We start from the raw sequence: 23,077 nt of genomic DNA, 5'->3' as shown, positions 1-23,077 counted from the left end.
TTGGATGCTTTGGATGCCTTATGCTCTAGTCTTGTTGCCTCTTTGCCATTTTAGCTTGTTCTCATGGATTATGGTACTGTTGGTTAGCTGGAATTTAGATTATTATTGATATTGGAGATATTGTTGGATTGTCAGCTGAATATGCTCTTGCGTAGCCTTTCATATGCTAGGGTGTGTATGATCATTTGTGTGTGCAAGTTTGGACTCTTTGCCCCTCTTATGGTTAATTGAGTGTCCTACTTGTCTTGTGTGGTGCGGGCTAAAGTATTCAAGCTGGGACTAGGTCCTAGGTGAGTATTTCGGCCTTCGTCATAGATAGGCCATTATAGTCTTTGACGAGTGTATGTTTGCGGCTTAATAGCCTTTGTGTCTTAGCTTGGTGGGTTTATATCCAAGTTAGGGCATGACCTCCTGACGTACTCTTAGAAGTATGTTGTCAGCTTAAGTACTAGCCAACCCTTTGGTGGACTCCTTAGGGGTACTCATGTGTGTGATCATGGGTCTTGGATGCGGTACTTTCCGCATGTCGCTAGGTCTGCGCAGATTTAGGACTAGGGTGTTTACCTTACCTCGTGGTATAGACTCGAGTTCTGAGTGACTATTAATTGTACTAGGAACTTATGCATGTCTCTAGATATATTGTCCTTTCTTTTTGATGATTCTATGAATCATAGTAGGTGAGATGCAAGCCTTGACTATGGTTGATAGAGTTTGGAGTCCTGGATGTTATGTGATTCACATGATAGTGTAGTATGAGTCGGTCTAGTATTCACATGCTAGGACTATGTGTTGTTATATTGTTGTTCACATGATAAGCACGATTGTCTAGCATCTATATGCTAAAGCTATGTGTTATTCATATTCATACTCTTATGTTTACATGTTATATTAATTATGACATTTCGTGGCTGGGAGAACTCGGAGTTACTCCCCACTGACTGTGGCTTTCGTATTTGTATAAAATGCGATTGTGTGTAGGTGATGCATATATGGGGTACATGGACGAGCTAGCGAGCAAAGTAACCTTGGGACCTAGATTGGCTTTATCTTATTGTGACCCTTAAACACTTTTTATGACATGTACTTTTGAGGGACATATGTCTCCCTTTTTCATATTTGGGTTGTATAACTTTGTTTCGCGACTTTAGCGATGTTTTATTTATGAGATTTATTTTAGACCTTGCATGTTTGACACCTTCCCGTTTGGATATTTTTATAACAGGTTCAGGTTTTAAAATTTACAGGTTTTTACCCAAATGAACCTATTACAAACATATTCATGCAGTTTTTATCTAGAATTATGTGTTTACTTTTCCGCAATAAATGAGGGTGTCACATCTACAACTTTCAAGAGAAAAATATTTAAGCAAAAATTATTTGAGCTTTAATTCTTATTTAACAAATTGCTTATACAAAAGTTGCGCATCATATTTGTCAATCACTCAAAGGAAATCGTTATAGGATACTAAGTACACAAAGATATTATACTCACTCGCATAACGTGAGATTAGTATTTATCGTTGTACTTTTCTTATTAACGTAAGTGCAATCTAGAGTATTTAGCGATACTCAATCTGAGTTATAATCATATTGTTGATTATACGAGTGGATTGATAATTTTTGTAATCCGTAGAAAGGTACTAAAAATTATTAATCGAGAATAGTGGACGTAGGTTTCGACTTGTGAAACTGAACCACTTCAAAAATCCTGTGTGTCTCTCTTTCTCACTCTCTCTCTCTCTTTATTTTTGTTATTTCGATTTTGCGTTTATTATTAGTAAATTAATTAGTTGATTTTAATCAATAAAATCAAATAATTAATCTTACATCATATATTTCGAAAAAGTGGGCATCGTTTTTAATACTCAATTGCCCCCCCCCCCCTCTTTCGTATTCGATCAATAGACTCCTCACCATTTTTAAAATTTCAATCGTTCTGATCTCTCTCTTTTTTTTTTTTTCGTTTTCTGCAATAATTGGTCAAATTAAATAGTATTCAACCTTATTTCAAAGATTATACTTTGTTTATAGGTTTATATTCTCAAGGTCTTCAGGTGTACGTGTACGTCAAGTGATTCATTCATCCTTGAAATGTTTTTTGAAGCAATTTTTTGTCCAGTTTTATTTCGTTCTTCTCTTTTCTTTATTAAGAGGATTCAATAATCTTTTTATAAACATTTCAAAATGTATTTTTAAAATGATGTTTTAATTTTATAGATCTTTAATCTGTATAAACTCACATGTTTTGAATGACCAAGCTCATAATTTTTTTTATACTTCATTTTTACTAATTTTTTTTCTATTAATTTTCGTTTTTAGGTCGATCTTCTGCCTCCTTGTCCAATTTGCTTAATTTTGTCTACATTTTGACCCCATTAGGGGGGGGGGACCGTTTCACTTATACACATTTTGTCTAGCATTTTACTGAATAATTAGTTATCCAAATGTAAAATAAAATTATTTAATGAGATTATAGTGTATGTGTTTTTTAATTTTGTTTTCTACAAATAATAAATTTGTAGATTGTATTATATCAGTTGTTAATTTTGTTATTTTTACATTAATATAGGTTATTAATTCTTATTTTATTTAAGTTAATTAATGGGTAATTTAAACGGCCACATATTGATATTGGACTACATTAAAAAAAATGAGAATTGCTTGATTTGTAAATAAAAGGTTATATGAGAACATGGGGGACATTGTGGGCCACCTTTTAAAAATAAAACAAAAAAAATGAACTTTCAACCACATGCCGACAACTCAGCACTGTGGTTGTTCGTTTAATAAATAGGATTTTATTAGGCGAGAAAACTACTAAGAGTTTTTATTCTCTTAGTAACAAGGGATTCTAATGTGATGCCTGGTTTATATAATGCAGAAAAAGGTCATTTAGTCCCAAGTTTTATCAATTATAGTATTTGGTAGAATAGTAAACATCCCCACTAAACTAAAGAATAAGAAAGCTCTAATATTTTCCCACCTAAATGAAATATTCCATATTTGGGCTTCATTATATTTTATCTACAATTGGGTCAAACTGCTTAATTCCTTATAATTCTATTTCATTTAAACATTTATATACTTACAACTTGGCCAATACTGATTAGTTACATACAATAACTAACCTACTAAGATAGGAGCATTTTTTTTTTGATACGAAAGAGGGGCAAAGCCCCGATAAATTAACTATTAGCTATTACACGAGGAATAATTACCCCAAAGATATCTTCGCTAAGATAAGAGCATTCATGTATTGTTTTTAGTTCTAAAACGAAAAAATTGCCAATAATATATATTTTTCTTACACATTAATTTAATATCTATTTCTACTCTATACAACGTAAACATTTAAATTTTGGTTAATTTTTTAATGTTTTTTATTTAATATATACATAAGTATATTTACTACAACACATATACACACAAAATAGTTTCAGCAATTTTATATAGAGTAACAGTGGTGAACCTTCTTTTTTCTATCTCTTAATACAAAACATTACTAATATTAAGTTTTATTCTATACTAAAATTTTAAATTGAGTTAAAATAAGTTAAATATAATTAAATAATTGTTAAATTCCCTAATGTTCCTATTTAAAAAACCGCGTGTGCACGGGATTTATACTACTAATACTAGTATCTAGATGTGACAGGATAATAAACACAAATATAGAGAGGGGCCTAGAAATTGGTGTCATATTCTTAAGCATTGAAGCAGAGAAGTTTGAAGATAATCTTAGAATTATGCTTTATTTCCAGTTATAGACTATACATCTTAGATAATAGTATAATACATCTTATTATTTATTTTCTGAGTTTTATTTTAAGCCGGCGCACTGGTGTCGCTGGGACGTCTGATAGCGCTATTGCTATGTCAGTCGGACGATCTATATGATCAGGAGAATTACCATGATTCTGAAATTCAGTAGTACCCGAAATTTCTCTCCTGTTATTTTTGGTAATCGAAATAAAATAAGTTATGATTCCAAGAGATGCAGCACCAAATGAAAATGCAGCAGCTGCACCAAATATCCCAGGTTTAACCTTGTAACAGTTTGCATTATCAGTAGACTATTATTGCTGCTATACATTACAGCCTGCCAATACACTGTTTTTCTCAGTGATTCTACAAATGGTTTGCTAAAAACCAGTTACCATTGTCTAATCAGATGGCTACAACAATGCAAACTGCTATCGACTTGCATTGCATCTTCATCATTTCTCAGCATAAACTCGATAATAGGAATAACTGAGAACCTTCTGAACTTGCAATTAGACGACCCTGAATAGATTCAAGCAGTTACCATTGTCTTATCAGGGGCAAACTGGAGCATAAGACCCACCGCGGTTGAAATCACACCCAAGATGGCTACAACAATGCAAACTGCTATTGACTTGTATTGCATCTTCTTCATTTCTCAGCTATCAAGGGATAATGTTTAAGGCTTACGGCCGAGACGTATAATGTGATGAGTTGGTATGGATAAATATAAGGGATAATTTAATATTGGTAATTTGTGAGAGTACAGAGCATATTCAGATCATTCAAGTTTGTGATATGGTCTAACCACCTTCATAGGACATATACTTCAATTCCAAGAACAAGAACTGTCGTTACCTTAGTTTGGTCGGTCACTCTTATCGTCTAACCACCTTCATAGGACAGCCCTTGGCATTATACGGAGTACATGCCAATTTATCAACAAGGAACTATCGTTACCAAAATGCCTAAACAACTCCTTATAACACGGTAATATTGAAAGCGGATACACAAGATTTTACTCTGGTGACCGGCGTTAAACATATAAATCAGACTCATATACTTCAATTCCAAGAAAGAAAAGAACATTCAAACTTCATTATTGATCAGGAATTATAAAGAAGCTGTAAACTACACACTTATGGATACTAAGATTAAGAAAATAGCTTTAAGATCTCCTCCAAGCTCTAGCTATGTTAACAACCCATATAACATACACCCTGTCTTTAATATCTTCGTAGAATCGGAAATAGGCATGTCTCCAAGATCTCTTCACAATTAAAGTGCCACAAACTCCCCAAAATCCTACGATGAATCCAAGTATCACACTTATGTAAACTCCCAACATAAAGTCGTCTTTCGTGTCTTGCTTGTGGTAACCATTTGGCGTGATGGTGGGTGCTTCATCTCCAGCACATGTAGGAAGCGGTGCTCCGCAAAGCCCAGGATTTCCCATGTAACTTGATGCATCAAAGCTTTGCAATTGGGTACCGACTGGAATCTTCCCCGTCAAGTTGCTGGGATTTCTCCGGTAAGATGGTTATGTGATAAATCAAGTGACTCCAAAGAAGTCAGTTGACCTATTCTTGGCATAATAAAACCGGTAAGATTGTTTCGTGATAGATTTAAGAATTTTAATCCAACGAGACGTGATATACTTTCTGGAATATGACCTTCTAGCTTATTGTTGGAAATATCAATGCCTTTAAGTAATCTTAATGAATCACTGACACCAAATGTCTGTTCATTTCTTTTCCACATCACGCGTGTATTATCATCGCCGTAACCAGCGGGTAGATAACTTTCCAACAGATTAGAAATGTGATTGCCTGAAAGGTCCATGAGTTGAAGTTGTGAAAGATCACAAAAGCTTGTAGGAAGGACTCCGGTAAAACCATTATTTTGTAGGTTAAGAATGACAAGATTCCTGAAACTATGCCCAAAGCTAGGGGGTATCTGACCAACCATTGAGTTATTTGCAACGTCAAGAAATGCCAATGACTTGCAATTTACTAAGGATGTCGGTATCTCACCTGATAGCTTATTGTTACTCAATTGTAAACCACGAAGTTCGTCTAACGCACCCATAGAGGTTGGTAAGTTTCCCCAAAGACTATTGTTCGCCAGCTGCAAGTTAACTAATTGATCGAAATAGCTCCAACAGTTCGGAAACTTTTCTGAAAGCAAGTTGTTGGATATATCAAGATCGGAAAGAGGACTTCTAATAACTTGTGTGTGTGGGCACAATAAATTAAAAAGGTCTTCTGAAAACTTGTTATTGTTTAGATGTAGAATTGATACATTATTCCTTAGAAATGAGGGTATTACACCTTCAAAGAAGTTGTAACCCAAGTCAATATTAGGGGAGTTATTAAAGATGATTGATACATCTGGAATCATACCATAAATCATATTGTGAGACATGACTAGAGAGCGAATTCCCGACAACAAGCTCGAGCTCCAAAAGGAAAGAGGAATAGTGTCTGCAATACTAGCATTGGATATATCAAGCCACGACAAGTTTTCTTGGAAAATAAGGACCTATCTTGCATGATCCTAGAAGTAGCGTATTGAGCTGAAATGGAGGAATCCAATCAACACTAATGTTAACCACAACTTCTTTGTTACGTCTCAATTCCAAATCACGTAGTTTTGATAGGTTTGATAAGTGGGCAATTGTGAGAGTTCCATTCAATGAATTAAAAGAAAGACCCAATATCTCGAGCATCGTAAGTTTCCCAAGGGATTGAGTAATGGTCCCATTCAGGTTATTTCCTTCAACTCTTAATTCCCTTAAGAAATAAAATGCCCCAATGCTGTCCGGAATCGAGCCCCAAACTTGGTTGTCATCTAATATTAGAGACGCTAATGCCTTGTGAGGACATGTAGAAAAGGATTGGAGGATGTCAGAGAACTTGTAGTTGAGATTGGTTACACTCATGTCCAAGGTTTGCAAGCTACATAAGTTATCAAGAAGTTTCATAGCATGTAAAGATAGTTGCAGATTATTAGCAAACATTTGGTTACCGGATAGGTCAAGATATATAAGGTTGGTCTCAAGTCCACTCAAGTTGAACAACCACTCAATTATTGACGTGTCATTCAAGTTATTAGAATTAAGGTCGATGGCAGTAAGGGTTGTTGATGAATTAACATATGAAAGAGAAGAAGGTGAGTTTTGAGATAATTGACAACTACCCAAACGAAGCTCTCGTAAAGAAGGTAGGTTGTTAACAATAGAGAGCCAGATGTTTGTAGTTGCACTCAGATCAATACCACTCAAGTCCACTTTCCTTAACAACCTCATACGCGAAAGCCACCACAAGTTATCCACCCTCATCGGACTCCTGTTATAGTCTTCATTTAAAAATTCAACATTAAGATCGAGGGATGTTAATCTGGAAAGATTTCCGATCTCTGGAGGAATAACACCCCAAAACCCAGAGTCGGAGAGGTTAAGTTGCTCTAAACTAGCAAGTGAACCTATAAACTTGGGTAATTGCCCACTGAAATTATTACTACTGAGGTCTAAATATTTCAAATGCTTCAAATTAATCAGAGAAACACTAAGTGTACCTTCAAAACAAGGATTGTAGGATTCCGCAATGCCAAAGAAATAATCGGAACCAGGACCACGAAGTTTGATACCAATGACATGACCGGATTGGTTGTCGCAGCGAATACAGGGCCATCGGCAGCAATCCAGAGTGTGTTCCCAAGAATCGAGGAGTCCACAATGGTCAACACTAATGCCCTGTTTGAAGTGAAGCAGGGCATCTCTCTCACTCTCCACACATTGAAAATGGGTTTTATTAACCTCCAATGATCCGGCATGGCAACTATAGTATGTTAGCCAAACACTGAACAATGGTGAAGTATAAATAAATATAATTAATTTGAGAATGTTGATACTGAACAATACAACGAGAAGGTGTTTATATTGATTTTTTTTGGGTAACAATAATGTTTATTATATTGATCAGAAGGTTGTCGTGTGTATTTATTTATAGTAGAATGCAGTCCATAATTTTAATCACAATCTACTTTGATGGAGATAATGGACTCTTGGGCTAGGTATCACCGATAGGTATCACCGAAACGGACACGGACAAAGAGACGACATCCCATGAAATTTAGGACACGGGAAACGTTATTTATTTTAATAAAATTTATATTTTATAATTATATATGTACGATTTTATTTTTGAAAATATATTTGTTATTAAATTTAATAAAATTTATATTTTATAGTTAAACACGATGGTGAATAGTTGAATATTCGCTCTTGCTTAGTCTTGGTCTTCTAATATTATTTTTAATCATGATTGATACTTGTATGGTTATTGTTGAACAAAAGTGTTGGTCAACTGTTATTTTTAATTATGATTAATTAAACCTCTTCTAGAATACATAAGGACTAGCTAAGTAAACTTAGGTGTTTCACGAAGTCTCCCTTGTAACAGGCATATTCGTCACAAGCTTATGATGACAAATTAAGTATTATTTATGTGGGTAGATAAGACAAAACAGATTACTACTCTCTAAACACTCTGCTTTTGTCTTATCTACCCACATAGGTATTACTTGACCCGTCACAAACTTGCGATGGATATGTCCGTCACAAATGAGAATTTGTGTAGGCGTTTAGGGATGCCTTATAGACAAAATCATTGTTAACTACAGTTGAAACGAGAAGAAAAATAATTTTTGTCTATCGAATAATCCTTGGACAGTTAAGTAAAATTAGGACCCAAACACATCGGGAGAAGTGACTCGACTCGAAAACAACTCAACCCAATATACCGGGACCAAAAAATGACCTGATCCAAAATCTTGCTCGAATGACCCATATCCTTCAAATGAAGCTAAGTAAGATAAATGTGTGGTTATCAAAGTGATAAGCATTTAAGCGAATTAAATATGCTGGTGAATGTTGAATCTTCGTTCTAATTGGTTAAGTCTTGGGTCTTATTTTTAAATACGCATTTTTGAGGACCGTGGGCCGTGGAGTAGTTAGACCATCCTCAAGTAAAGGTCGCGCTAATTAGATCACCATCTAATTTTACTCTTAATTTCACCTTATTAATCTTAACTTATTTGTACCTTCCCATGAAGAAGGTCACGACCTAGGTTGTTGTGTACATTTATTTATAGTAATTTGTACGGAGTAGTCCATAATTTTAAGGTTGATCTATGGTTTTAAGTCTTGGTCTTCTGGAGTGTAACTTGGGCTATACTTTTCAACGAAGAGTATTACGCATTTTCGAGGACCGTGGGCCGTGGGGTAGTTAAAGAACGAATTTGAGTGCACCATTTTTGGGTCCGTCCTAAGTATAGAATGGTCTTATAAAAGATAAAATCAAGCGGTCAATCAAGGCATATTGTTTTAGGCTTACAGCCGAGACATATAATGTGATGAGTTGGTATGGTTCTCGCATCATAATTAATTTATGCTCCATCCAAACTTGTTCGAGCTATCTCTATTTATTGTCAAATTTTATTTTTTTAGGTTACGTTAGACTTCCTTAACTCGTATGTTTACCATTTATACTGAAATATTAAAATTTATCAACAAATTATGACACATTTACCACTCCCGCGGACCGCGGTTAATATTATTACTTTAACTATTCACGCTATTTTTACAGTTATTTCAATTCCCGTTAATTTTGTCAAATTCATATTTAAATAAATAAAATATTTTACCATACTATTACTTTCGTTACATTTGTTGTGACTACTGTTACTTTCACTACTCCCGCCGTCATTACCATTTCTTTCACTACTTCCCCATTTAATAATGTTATTTTCACAACTCTAGTTGTTGTTACTAGTACTTTCTCTACGCCCGCTGTTATTATTGTTACTTTTATTGCTCATACTAGTTTGACACCCGTGCGTTGCAACGGGATAATTAACTTGGTTATAATCTTACATCTTATGTCTAATTATTTGTATTTATAGTCATGAGATCACCCCCTCCTTATGATAATCTTTTGATGTGGGAAAATTCAACTATTTATATGTAGTATATTCATCACCCTTACATTATTTTCAATGTGGGACAAATAATATATTTAGAAGTACACCATATATTTCGCACCTAATTCGACATCAAACCCGGTTTAATAATGAGCAAATACTATGCTATCTATTAATATTCGTACGTTTTTTTTTTCAATTTTTTTTATCCAACTTGTCATTTGGTCTTTTTGCCAAAACAAAAGGACAACAATTGAACAGAACTAGGGAGTACAATATATTTTCAATCAGGGGAATATTAAGGTTCTGGTTTCTCAAACGCTTAATGTCGCAATTCCGGGATTCAATTCCAACGTCAAGTAACAAAATCCATTTTCTCTACTTGACACTTTACAACTGATGGATTCTTAGGCTACAGCAACTTAGGCGTCGTGTTGCCTGAAAATTTGGACTCCCTTTTAATTGAATTCAGTTCTGCAACTTCATGTAAATAAAGCCTAACTCGTTTATTTTAAGGCTTAACATCAAACCCGAATTTTCTCATTTTGTACACTGAGAAGAAGATTTTCAAAATTCAGCAAATATGTGTTTTCCTTTAGCATATTTTGCATCTTTGTATAGTAGCCATCAATTTTGCATCTTTGAGCTATAATTCTATAAGAGGTCATCTCTCTCTCTCTCTCTTTCTTGGCGTATTCATTTTTCATTATATGGATTGCGTACATTAGACCCCAACCTGACAATAGGCTATGTTTTTGTAAAGTAGAAATCTGACGTTAGACCACGCTTTTTTTGACGTTTCAACACTTGAAGTAGATCATGTCTATTAGATTGTCAGATTTAGATTAGGAATGATGGATGATAATCTATTACAGTAAGACAAATATTTACCTTTTTTTAAAAACAATGATGCAGTGCAAGTATCCAGGTTGCTGCTTGAAAAGCATCCAAAATTTATTGAAACAGAGCCTGGTTCTACTGGCACAGTGCTTAATAGAGCAGTTGAAGATAATGCTGATTGGTTGGTTAAATTGATGCTTTTAGAGGAAGAGGGCACCTTCAGAAACTGCCCACGACCTTGGAACAAAGCGTGCAGGAGACTGATCTGGCACACGAATTCCAACTCATCGGGTGATACTCCTCTTCATGTTGCAGCAAGAAAGGGCTACACTGAGATTGCAAAACTTCTAGTACATGGGTACGAGTCTGCTATTCGAGATGAAGCTGAAGAGTGGGATGTTCCGAAGGCTGAAACTGCGAATGATAACCTGGGTGTTAATCCTTTGAACATTGAAAATTCCCAGAAGGACATACCGTTGTTTGTGGCCTTGAAAAATAAGCATGATGATGTTGCAGTGTACTTGCTATCGGTAACCAGTTTTAAATTGACGTATTTGAAGGATAAAGAAGATAAAAATGCTTACGAGATCGCTGAACAAAATGGATGTGAAAAATCTAAAAGCTCGATATTTGAGAGGTCAGTACGTACTACTGCAGAAGATTTGATACACTGGGGGTCACAACAGGGTGACAAACTCCATCCCAGTGTTCTCAAGATCGTCCACCATTTTGCTTCTGGAGATGCAGGTTTGAGACTCAAATTACTTCATTTGATTACAAAGCTTACATTTCCTGTCTAAATTACTAAATGAATGATTTTGTAAACCGACTTCTTCTAACATGGTATTTGATGCTGTTTTCAAATGATTAATAAAAATGAGATGATAAAAAAGAGAACGGTTGAAAGAAGAAGTCTGATCTCTCTAAACTTTTCTAAGATACTTCATAGAGGAGTTTTTTTTTTTTTTTTTTTTTTTTTTTTTTTTTTGCAACACCCTGTTCTATTCGGTTTTAACTCCGCATCCCAGAGTTTGTGGTTAAGATAAATCAACCCCTTACCTATGATCCGAGTGTTCAGGGGTTCAATCTTTCTATGTTTTGTTTGCTAAATCTTTCATTTTGCTTCTGCAAGTGATGAGTCAAATGTTAAGATCAGAGAGTGCCGGAAAGCTTGCAATGAAAGGACTTTCCATATTCGAGAAAGGCCCAAAGAAAGATGCAAAGACGCACCTTAAAGAAGCAGCAGAAAGGGGGGAAGATTGGCTTGTAAAATTGCTTTTGGAGGGAGACAGTACTTTGAGAAACGATTCTACACCAGCGTGGCAAATAGCATGCGCCAAGGGTCACTTATCCACAGTTTTTGCCTTTCTTGAGCAATGTGATCATCAAGAATTCATCAAGCTTTGTCAAAACAGCGAACAAACGCCTCTTCACCATATAGATTTGCTACAATATGAGCAGTATAAGAAATTGTTGGCGAATCCAGTGATGCAGAAGCTGAAGAATCAACTTGACAGCAATCATGCCACTCCGTTGCACCTAGCCATTTCACGGATGAACTTGGGTCTAACAAAGGCATTGCTAGAAACTAAGGGGATAACGCTCGACGTCCCAGATCAGAATGATAAAACAGCTAGAGGAAAAGTGTAAACCCAATCTTGAGTTTTTTGAGCAGTACAAAGAGTTGCTAGAAAAACCAGTTATAACGCAAGAGTTGAAGAATCGAGGTGACAAGAATAAAGCTACTGCTCTGCATCGAGCCATAGAACGCGATGACCATGAATTAGCAAAAGCACTCGTAAATACTAAGGGCATAAAACTCGACATTCCGGATCGTAATGATAAAACAGCATTAGATTTGCTTGAGGCCAAGTGTGGCGATGATGCTTTCTTTAAGCTGTATAAACATTTGTTAGCAAGTCCATTCATGACGCAGGAATTGAAAAATAGGGTTGACGTCAATGGATATACGCCTTTGCACCGAGCAATAGAACTGAAAGATGAAAGACTAACTGCGGCATTGCTGGAGACTAAAGGCATAAAATTTGACATTAAGAGCAAGAATGGTAAAACAGCCTTTGATATGATCGAAGAACACTGTATTATTAAATCTGCCAATGGATACTGGTTTGAGATGTACAAGAATTTGTTGGAAATTCCAGATAAGTTGCAGAAGATGAAGAACCTCAGAGGTATTAATAAAGCCACTCCTTTGCACATAGCATTAGAACACGAGGATTTGACGCTGGCAAAAACATTGGTGTGGAGTAATTGTCTAGAACTCATTGCCAAGAACAGAAGTGAGAAAACGACTCTAGATTTGATTGATGAGCTGTGTGATAAAAAAAGGTATCCAATGGTATGATTTGTACGAGGAGATGTTATATAATCCAAACTATGTGCATGATTTGAAGAATCGACAGGTTGGACTCAGAAAAGAGACTCCTTTGCACCGAGCAATTAAGAAGGAAGATACGGAGTATTAAGCTGGCAAAAACATTGTTTGAGACAAAGGGGGTTGACCTCGACATCCCAGATAAGGATGGTAATACAGTCTTGGATTTACTCGAACTACGGCTACAACGCAATGATGAAAAATCCCAGATAAGGTTTGTCATTCAAAGCTGGTTTTAACAGTAGTAACCATCCGGGAATTGCTGTGGGTTAGAGAATACTGAAAAGTATATATATGCATTGTTGTTAATAAGCACCATTATTACATAAAATAATAATCTTTTAAATTTAAGTTACATATGCACATTTAATCTTCGCATTTCATACATATTCTATAAATATATAAATCCACATAATAATTAGAACCGTTCCACGGGAAACTCTACAATGTCGGAGGTAGGGTCCACCAAATCCCGTAATGTTTCTATATAGCTCGGTTCTCACTTATTTGACGAAGTCACGAACCACTGAAACTTGAACTTAAGTGCATTTCTGAGGAGGGTTCGACATTCCTCGGGTAAAGCCGCCAAATTCCCGTTTGTATGTGGAACATCCAATGCGTACTCCACATCGAAACTTTCCAATTGAAGCATCCAACAAGGATGAGTTAACTCCTCATCGCAGATACTCTCTTCTGCTTTCCTAACCAATTTTTCACACAAGTACTACAAACACAAAAGCAAATCAACAAGACAAATTCATAGACCAAATTAGAATACACAATCGAGGTATTAGGGACGACATGTCCAAGGTTCGAAACTCCCTATCTTCTCTAAACTAGTCATTCTTCTTTTTATCGTAGAGCATCACTCATTTGTTTTACTACTAATGAGTGTTACTCCGCGATAAAAAGAAGCATAAATTAACCTTTGCAAAACTTTGTTGGAACTTAAATTATATAGTTGAACAGCATACCTTAACGACATAATAATTTTGACAATCGATAATGAAAGTAGTTGGACGAATAATCCAGAGAATGCCATCCACAAGAGCAGCTACATTTTCCTCGTCGTAGTGAAGCTCCAAATATAAGGAAAAATTGTGTCGCGGGGAAACTTCAATTGCTTCTACTAGCTCACGTTGGAATGTTGCCTACCAAAACCAAATTAACTCCATAAAGTTATTATGTATAAAAGCAAGAAAATGAAAGTGCCTAAAGAAAACTGGGTACTCACCATTGGCAATTTGAAGTTCACGGAAACAGTGGTCTTATTTCTGATTAAGGGTACGATAAATTCTCTCAGGTTCATCAACCATGTCGTGTCATAAGCGTCCCTCATAACTATACTCCAGCTGCTCTTCTCTAGCTCAGTCACTGAGCTACACAAAACACGCTTTGGAACTGTCGTGCCCGCAAAGTTGAACTCTCTCAGTTTCGGACAATTAAGATGTAACTCTTCCAGACCTTTAGTCCAACAATCGAAATATATTAAACTCGGACAATCAATATATACCTCCTTTACACAAGCGAAATCATTATCATTACTAAGCAAAATTAACTCCCTGAGAAGATTATTAGCTGCTTTAAATGTATTTGTATCGTGTATCTGTAAACGTCCTTCTTCAAGAAGCGGAAATGTAGAAGTAAAGTCTTTTAATAAGGTAGGTTGGTCGATGGTACACCAAGCACAGTCGATCTCTTTAATGCTAGCACAAGCAGCCGCGCTGACACAAAGTTCGGTTTGAGCATCGCAGGTTATGCACTCAAGGTTAGTGTCTACGATGTCAATATAATCAAGCTCGCCACACTGTATTCCGATAACAGCTTTTTTCAGATTAGGAAACTTCGAGAGGTTTAGGAATCTCATCTCGACACTGCAGTTTTCGAGGATTAGGGTTTCAATCCCCTGACAAAAATTTGTCAGGTTTTCCAATGCATCATAGTCCATAACAACATGTGATAAACAGAGTCGCTCCAGAGACCAGAATCGGTTAATTGGGTCACAACCCAACTTGCACCCTCGAATAGAAATTTTGCGCAAGTGTTTAGAAGTCAGCATTGAAACCGGAAATTCATATGCTATAGATGAGCTATTAACGGTATCATGCCACAAGAAATGCAGCGTTTGCACAGTAATACACAAGTCTTCGACATTAATTTGTTTTACCAATTCAATCCAATTATCAACACGAGAAAAGTACGTGGAATCATTGAAGGCCACGCTCAATGCTAATTTCCGAATAGGTCAATCTAGATGTCTGGCACTAGTCAACCGATGATCCACGTCATCCATAAACATCTCCCTTTGTTGACTAAAATCAGGCTCTCCACCGCCGACTTCAGTAGCAGAAGCAAAGGATTGCAATGCAAATAAGTTATGATCGAAGTAAAGAATGGGGTATAGGTCGCAATAGTTTTTCCAGGTCTTAGATAAGATGGATGCTCGAGCAGAATCCTCTAAAGGAAGACGAGATAATATACTAAGGATTATAGGGTCCGGTAATTGTGAAATCCGGTCCAAATTCTGAATCCTATAAATCTTTTTATTGTCAGAACACGCCATCTTCTCTGTAGAATTTCAGAGGGGAGATCCGAAGACTAGTAGTTCATATATAAAGATTGAATTGTGTTATTGAGTTGTTGTGATAACTGATAAGGACAATACGATACCATCATTATTATAGTCTAATATTAGCAATCCCAAGGGAAAAGAATGCGGATTTATTATAGCGGCACATCTCCTTAAATGAGAATTTGTGTTTTCCCAATATATATGCAATAAAGAACATCAACTTCTGAACAGTTAGGCCAATATCAAACAGTTCAATGAATATGAGCTTGTTCTAGGATTTACACGAGATCATTTCATACACTTTGGCTATAATTCATGAAGAGGTCGAACAAATACAGCAATATGTATCCTGAAATATTACCGGCCACGAAAATAAGGTAAGAAGAATCAGAAAATGCTCATGGGTCAAGCAGATTGAAGATGAGATAGCCAAGGAAGCAATTTCTCATGGACGAGACGAGGTCTATCATCATGTGGACAGTGCCCTACGCCTTCCAGAACAAAGAGCGTCACATTAGGATCCTCAGTAGACAAAGACAAGAAGTATTTGCCTACTGGGCCATCAAGCGGGGTGAACGGATCTTGATCACCCCATAATAGCAAGATGGGTACTGTGATTTTGGACATCAGCTGGACTGGACTTGGCCCTGGAGGGCCAGTCACTATAGATACAAAAGCATCAAGCGCACCCTCGGCATCAGCAGGTTCTCTAATTATCTGCAAATCTCAAATGACGGAAAATTGTTTGGGTCGATAAAATAAAAGAGATTTTGTTTTCTTGATTAAATGAGGCGAACTATTTCCATTTTCATGGAGCCAAAGCCTCACTCTTTTTTGCTTCGGGATTGTGTAAAACAATTGATTATGTCTTCTTTTTTTAACTGTTACTGTGAATTAGCAGTTATTCAATGCAATACGAGGAATAAAGCAAAAAAGCTCACTAAACTTGACCGTGTTTCTTTTTTGTAGTGAATTAACATTTACCCAAGCTAATTTTCATTATGAGCTTTCGAAAACAAAATCTGTGTGGTTAACTTGAGGTAAGGCAGCGTACATTAAACCCCTCCTTACCCCATCATTGTCATGAGTTAAGGCCATTGCCCCACCAATCGCAGGAGTTAATGCAGTGGGGATAATATAGTGGATGATTAAGAAGGTAAACAAATGCTCTGTAGACTGTAGGAGATTGGACCAATCATACCTCAACTAAGGTGTCATCCACAGACTCTTTACATCCGTAGACAGACAGCAAGACGTTTCGCAGACTCTCTCTGCACATAGTAAGGTGTCAGGAGCATATGAAGCAGAGTTTTGAAATTGTGCGACTTTTAAGAATGATAATGATACCTTTGTTTGACACGTTCGAAGATTGCTGATGCAATAGCCCTTTGCTTCAGAATAAAATCAATCAACCATAGCAAAGGAAACAACAATTTGATTCTCCAGTCATCGACAATTGCTTTATTGTTCATTCCACCAGAACAATTCAATAAGACTAGTCCTTTTCCCAATATATATGCAATAAAGATTTGAGCAACTTAGAACCTCAAATTTTAACACGGATGCGTTTCTAGGGCTTGAACCAACCTTTAATTAAGTTGGAACAAATCTTTTCTTTTTATTATAGCGGCACATCTCCTTAAACTAAAAGAATAAGAAAACTGAAAATTTTTCCGCATAAATGCTTTTAACTAGAAATTGGGCCTAACTTTATGTATATATGTATTGGACCTACTATATGGTTTTTATGTGTCAAAGTATCTTATCAAACACCGCAGCTTCTATAGTTGGGCCAAATTTATTTCATTCATCCCCACTAAACTAAAAGAATAAGAGTTGTTCATAATTTTCCTGCTCAATTGATTGATAAATATGATGGGCCCACATTAAAATTATGACTTTTAATTTATTGACTAAAAATTGCATCCACAAATTAAAATATTACAATCAAATCAAACGCCAACTAAAAATAGGCTTAACACTGTCATTATTCACGCTTAATATACCCGTAATATTCTAATTTGTTATTTTTTAAGTTGGTGGTTGGAGTTGATAAAGTTTCAAATTTATTTGTGTTTTTTTCTAAAATAAATTGTCCTTTTTTTAAGTTAAGTAATATAGTATTTATTAATATGGGTTGTTCTTCATAAAGGATAAGGAGTAAGAATCAATAATTCTAATTTTCCTACTAAAAATAAAAGAAAAAAGAATATAGGGGTAAATAGTATTTTTAGTTGGGTAAATAGTATTCCATAATAGCCGACTATCATTATTTTAATAACAAAAATAACTTAATTCCTTTGAATAGTAAACCATTTTTTTAATTTTATTAATATTATGATCAGTACATTATAACATGCTATTATAACTATAACTCATTTATGTAAAAATTGTTAATTTTTACAAAATCAATTAATTTAAACCTCACAAATGCCGTGCTTTAGCACAGGATCTCAACTAGTTCTAAGTAATCAACAAGTTATGTTCTGTAAAGGTGACCACCTGCCGAACCGCGCCCGAAAGGACAATGGCCCGATCCTGGTTGGATCGGGCTCACCCTCAATCGTGTCGTGAATTGTGAGGAGGGTTTGGCAGGCTCGATTAGCGCCAGGGGTGAAAAAACCGTGTACCCGATACGGTTTTCAAAACCGTATCGCAAAACATCACTATACAGATCCATTACGGTTTAACCATATATACGGTTTAACCGTATATACGGTTTTTGGCTACCCTGAAAAACCGTGTATACGATATCCGTATATAAGGATACGGTTTGGTGACAAATACCCAATTAAACATTGTAATTATTCAAGAGCTAATAATTACCTCTAACATAACCACCTCTTATAAAAGGCTGATTTTTGTTTATTGAGATAAGTTAGTAAAAAAAAGTCATAAAAAACATTAAAAGAGTGGAGTTGAAAGAGGAACTTTGCATTTTTTTTTACATTTTTTTTATACAAAAACTTCAAACCGTGTCAGAAACCGTATATACGGTTTCGTTTTTGCCCAACCCGAATACAGTGCGGTTTTTATGAATCGTATCGTGTATACGGATTTTCGTATCGTATATACGGAAATCCGTATAACTCAAAGCGTATACCGTATCATATCCGTATTATAAAACCGTAACGTTTATTTTTGCTCATCCCTAATTGGCGCAAGGATTTTTAGGTTTTTAAGTTCATTATAAAGTTTTTGAACATTGTTGTAAAAATTTATGTCAAGTTTTACATAATTAGGCAAATATATTAAGGTCAATTTATAATGTACTTCTAATGTAACTCAAAAAATATTATCAGCACTAACCTCTTGAAAAACACTATGCAATTAATTATTGTTCTGATATGATCGAGATGATCGAGACAACGTTCGGACTTGAATCCTAGTAGTAAGTTTATACTCCGTATTAAATACCGTAGGCCTATGGAGTATACAAGGAATTTTAATAAGATAACACAAAATCTCATTGAAAACGGCGATATCCGTTACAACCTTGTGACGGATACCGTTTTCTCTCACAAAATATCTATGAGAGGTGAGTGGGGAAAGCACATGGGGGGTGCCCCACCTTGTCCTCTCTCCCTTTTTGTGAGAGGTCTTCAACTTGTGATGGGATTAGTCCGTCACAAGCAAGACGCATTGGATAACACAAATAAATAAATTTAGTATCGATGAATTAGTACCCTCGTGAATTTCCTCAAAAAAAAGTTCACGCTGATGGTTGAAGCACAATAATTATCTCGATACTAGCTTTTGAAGACAAGAAAAATGCGGTATAAAAGGCCGAGACCCGCATTCTAGAGTGTAGTGTGAGTTATAGAGAAAAGCAAGGTCGTGTTCTTTCTAACTTTTTTCAGTTTACTTTGATTCAGTCCAGTTAAGTCAACCTTAGTCTCATCAGTTCAGCGCCAGTAAGTTCAGATTGTCTTAGTTAATTCAGTCGTATTCTGTTAAGTTTAGTTCATTTAAGAACCATTCAATTCAGTTCAGTTAAATTCAATTCAATTCAGTTAAACTCATTTCAACCCGAAAGACGTAATTTCACACAAGAGACAGAATTACAGTCATCTCAATTATTCAGTAAAAAAACACTGAAGGTCCTTCATTTAGCCTGGTGAATGGAACCTTTAGATACTACCCTTGATGGAGTTACTATAACTATTATCAAAAAACCTAAACCAGAGCATCACCCCGCCATACTTAGGTGACGATTTAATAGTCGGTAAGACTTGAGATATAAGAACCTGAGGTGGAATAAACCGTTACTCATTTGCCGCACAAAGAGTGCCAGGAATGCCAAGAAAACCCGACCAACATTACGATGAGACCGCTTACTCCAGGAGCTAAGTAATTGGTTGGTGTTGCCATTGTATTGGCAAGCAGCCGAAGGGTTGTTATAGAATTGAACCCAAACAAAGTCAAAAACACCGGTATTGATTGCAGCACTTAGATGTGCATCAGGAAAAGGGCATTGTGGTGCTGCAGACAGAAAGACTTTCCTTTGTGAGGTACTGTGTTCTTGGAGGGCCTTGGCTAGGACATCGTAGTTTGCTCATGTCCCGGCTTCTATGTCAAAATCTATTCCGTCTAGAATTGCGTTTCCAAATGGGCGCGAGGTTGAGGTTCCGCCTAGGAAGTTGTTCCATAGGAAGGTTGCTACCTATGGAAAAGAAATTAACAAATGATTAACTTATAAGAACCAAGCTCATTAAAGAAAGTCTAGGGATTTTTAACTACTGCATTTTCACACCGAGAATTCTGAGTAGTCAAAGTTTATTCCATAAAAAACATTGACTGACTATCTCTTAATACGAGTTCCAAAAACATTTTTTTTTCAGATCAAAAATCTCGTAAAAACGATCCTTTGGGGGGTGGGGTGGGGGGACAAAGTTATGTTTTCGGATGTCGTAGACAAGATTTAAGCCCAATAAAGTTTTTTTTATTCTTTTTTTTTTAAAAAGAAAAAAGAACGAAGGTACAACTATACAAGTGAGAAAATTAAATAAGGGAATTGAAGGGTATAAATGAGAAAATTTCATTAATATTTATTGGCCTTATATTCGGTTAATTTAGCTGATAAAGTCAATAATAACAAGTGATATTGATGAAGGGAGTTCAGACCCCGTCAACATCAGAATGTTTTTTCTACCAGGTACTGTAGAGAAAACCTTGACTTGTATCTAAACAAAGGATAAATCGCTAATCATTTTACTGATAAATTTACAAATCTATTCAAATCCGTAAGGCCAGATTGCCAGAAGTTGCAGTATGAGGAGGAAGGATTAGTATTTCGTAAGAACCTGCTGAGCATCAGAAGGAGAGGAAAGGGAGTAAGTGCCAACACCACCACCCAAAGAGAGAAATATTTTAACACCGCTACTTTGGCAACCAGCGACATCGTTTCCGATGCTACTGCAACTTCCTGCAATATTTGGATTGCAGTGACCAGCTAAGTTCAGTTGAGGTGTCTGACCATTTCCAAATACATTCAGGAAACCAATACGTGGCAATTCCGACCCCATTGCAGAGACCGGCTAATAGGGATGTGAGGATTAACAGTGGTAATACTAAGACAGCCATGTTTATTTGTTTACCATACTAGTATAGTTCCCGTGCTACAGCACGGTATTTTTTAGATTTGTTTTATATGATGCCTGGTTTATGTAATGCAGGAAAATGTCATTTTAGTCCTAAGTTTTAAGTACGGAGTATCAATTAGGAGTATTTGGTAGAATAGTAAACATAGTACTTAGTATCTAGATATGATAGGATAATAAACACAAGTATAGGGAGGGACCTAAAAGTGGTGTAATAATCTTAAGCATTGAAGTTGAGAAGTTTGAATATAATCTTAGAATTATGTAATAGGATTATTTATAATAGTTGGACCTCAACCATCACCTTAAGGTTTTGGTTGAGATGGTTCATCTATCATGGTATCAGAGCCGGTGCACAACTAACCACTCTTCAAGCCCAACGGGCATTTGAGTGAGGGAGCGTAATAGAAATATTTATAATAGTTGGGCCTCAACCATCACCTTAAGGTTTTGGTTGAGATGGTTCATCTATCTTGGTATCAGAGCCAGTGTGACCGAAGGTCACAGGTTCAAATCCTTGCAATCTCTAAACTCCTCAAAAACTCCAAGTGGAAACCCAACACACGGTACGGGGGAGCCGGTGCACAACTAACCACTCTTCAAACCCAACGGGCATTTGAGTGAGGGAGCGTAATAGGATTATTTATAATAGTTGGACCTCAACCATCACCTTAAGGTTTTGGTTGAGATGGTTCATCTATCATTATGCTTATATTTCTAATAGAGAAGAATGATGGAATACTAATTTAGACCTGACAAAACTGACCCGACTCAAATAATCCGACCTGACTTGGCCTAACTTGACCCGATATTGTCGCAGACGTACTGATATGGCTAAAAAAGTTGATAATAATCCCTCCTCGATCCGACCGGTTGACCCGCTTGTCAGGTCTAAATACCGGAGTACCATAGTACTCGTAGTATTATGGCTATATGTTAAACAAGTTGGGTAGTTGTTGAAATAACATACAGTAAATCAAATTTGTAGTCAATAAAACATCAGCATCAAATAGGTGTAAATTCATTCTGATGACTTAGGTGTAAATTCATTCTGATGACTTATTGGTAGATGCATTGACTCATTGACTTCAAATTGCATGATTGATATTTTACATAATACTAGCAGCCTCTTTTCTCCGAGTTTGTGTTTTGATTCGGGTTTTTACCCAATGCGCAGCTAAGATAGTAACTGTAGGTTCCACTTTGTAACCAACGATAAAGAAATTGCTCGACTTAACAAATAACAATAAGTCTCCGAGAAAAAAGGTTTAGTGAATATGAATAAGATTTGTTAGCCAAGATTGCAGGAATCAAATCAAAGAGCCGTTAGACTCAAATCACACAATATATGCAATCTTCTATTCTTTCCGTCAATATGTAATTTGTAGCTGTTATGTTTATTTTGTTCCATATTTAGCTTATTCCTTATGATGTATAAATAGGTAATACATATTCTTGTAAATACACAATTGTAATACATTCAGTTTTCCTCTCAATAAATCAATCGTTTACATGTTTATCATGGTATCAGTTTTAAAAGCCTAGTTTTCGATCCAATTCCGTCTTTCGATCTCTTTTCTTTCGATCCTCAATCCCAAATATGACAAACCCCGATCAACCTCTCATCGAAACTCCACAAACACAACCCAATTATTCGGTTGTTCATGTGGAACATATCGGACATAGTATTACTCCGATCGTTTTCAACGGTAAAAATTACGACGAATGGTCTCGTTCCTTCAATCTAGCGTTAATTGCCAAAGGCAAGATTGGCTATATTAATGGTTCTATTACCAAGCCGGCATCTAATTCCGACAAATTCGAATCCTGGACAGCAGCCAACGCGTTGGTGACGATGTGGATTTCAACACCATAGCACCCGGTCTCAGGCCGCAAATTTCACTCCGATCTGAGGCTAAACAGGTT

General features: G+C 36.1%; 3 protein-coding genes and 1 pseudogene across 3 annotated transcripts; 1 reads left to right on the top strand and 3 right to left on the bottom strand.

Annotated features, from left to right (window-relative positions):
* Positions 1-3,806: 3,806 nt before the first annotated feature.
* On the bottom strand, positions 3,807-10,691 carry LOC141608540 (receptor-like protein EIX2). The gene is made up of 5 exons (XM_074427883.1): positions 10,636-10,691; positions 6,304-7,601; positions 5,421-6,152; positions 4,192-4,284; positions 3,807-4,021 (listed from the first exon to the last, which is right to left on the bottom strand). The coding sequence occupies exons 1-5, from the start codon at positions 10,689-10,691 to the stop codon at positions 3,807-3,809; spliced, it is 2,394 nt and encodes a 797-aa protein (XP_074283984.1).
* On the top strand, positions 10,600-13,218 carry LOC141608539 (uncharacterized). Its single transcript, XM_074427882.1, has 4 exons — positions 10,600-11,331; positions 11,717-12,216; positions 12,260-12,933; positions 13,008-13,218. Exons 1-4 carry the CDS (start codon positions 10,779-10,781, stop codon positions 13,216-13,218), a joined length of 1,938 nt encoding a protein of 645 aa, XP_074283983.1. The 5' UTR covers positions 10,600-10,778.
* A 2,537-nt stretch (positions 13,219-15,755) lies between these two features.
* LOC141609352 (pheophytinase, chloroplastic-like) lies at positions 15,756-17,102 on the bottom strand. Its single transcript, XM_074428435.1, has 3 exons — positions 16,899-17,102; positions 16,753-16,822; positions 15,756-16,268 (listed from the first exon to the last, which is right to left on the bottom strand). Exons 1-3 carry the CDS (start codon positions 17,021-17,023, stop codon positions 15,957-15,959), a joined length of 507 nt encoding a protein of 168 aa, XP_074284536.1. The 5' UTR covers positions 17,024-17,102; the 3' UTR covers positions 15,756-15,956.
* Positions 17,103-19,655: 2,553 nt separating this feature from the next.
* Positions 19,656-21,076, bottom strand: LOC141608538 (hevamine-A-like; annotated as a pseudogene).
* Positions 21,077-23,077: the final 2,001 nt, after the last annotated feature.

The sequence above is a fragment of the Silene latifolia genome, chromosome 10 (assembly GCF_048544455.1).
Source record: "Silene latifolia isolate original U9 population chromosome 10, ASM4854445v1, whole genome shotgun sequence".
Classification (NCBI taxonomy): Eukaryota; Viridiplantae; Streptophyta; class Magnoliopsida; order Caryophyllales; family Caryophyllaceae; genus Silene; species Silene latifolia.
This window is presented reverse-complemented; position numbering and strand designations above follow the sequence as displayed.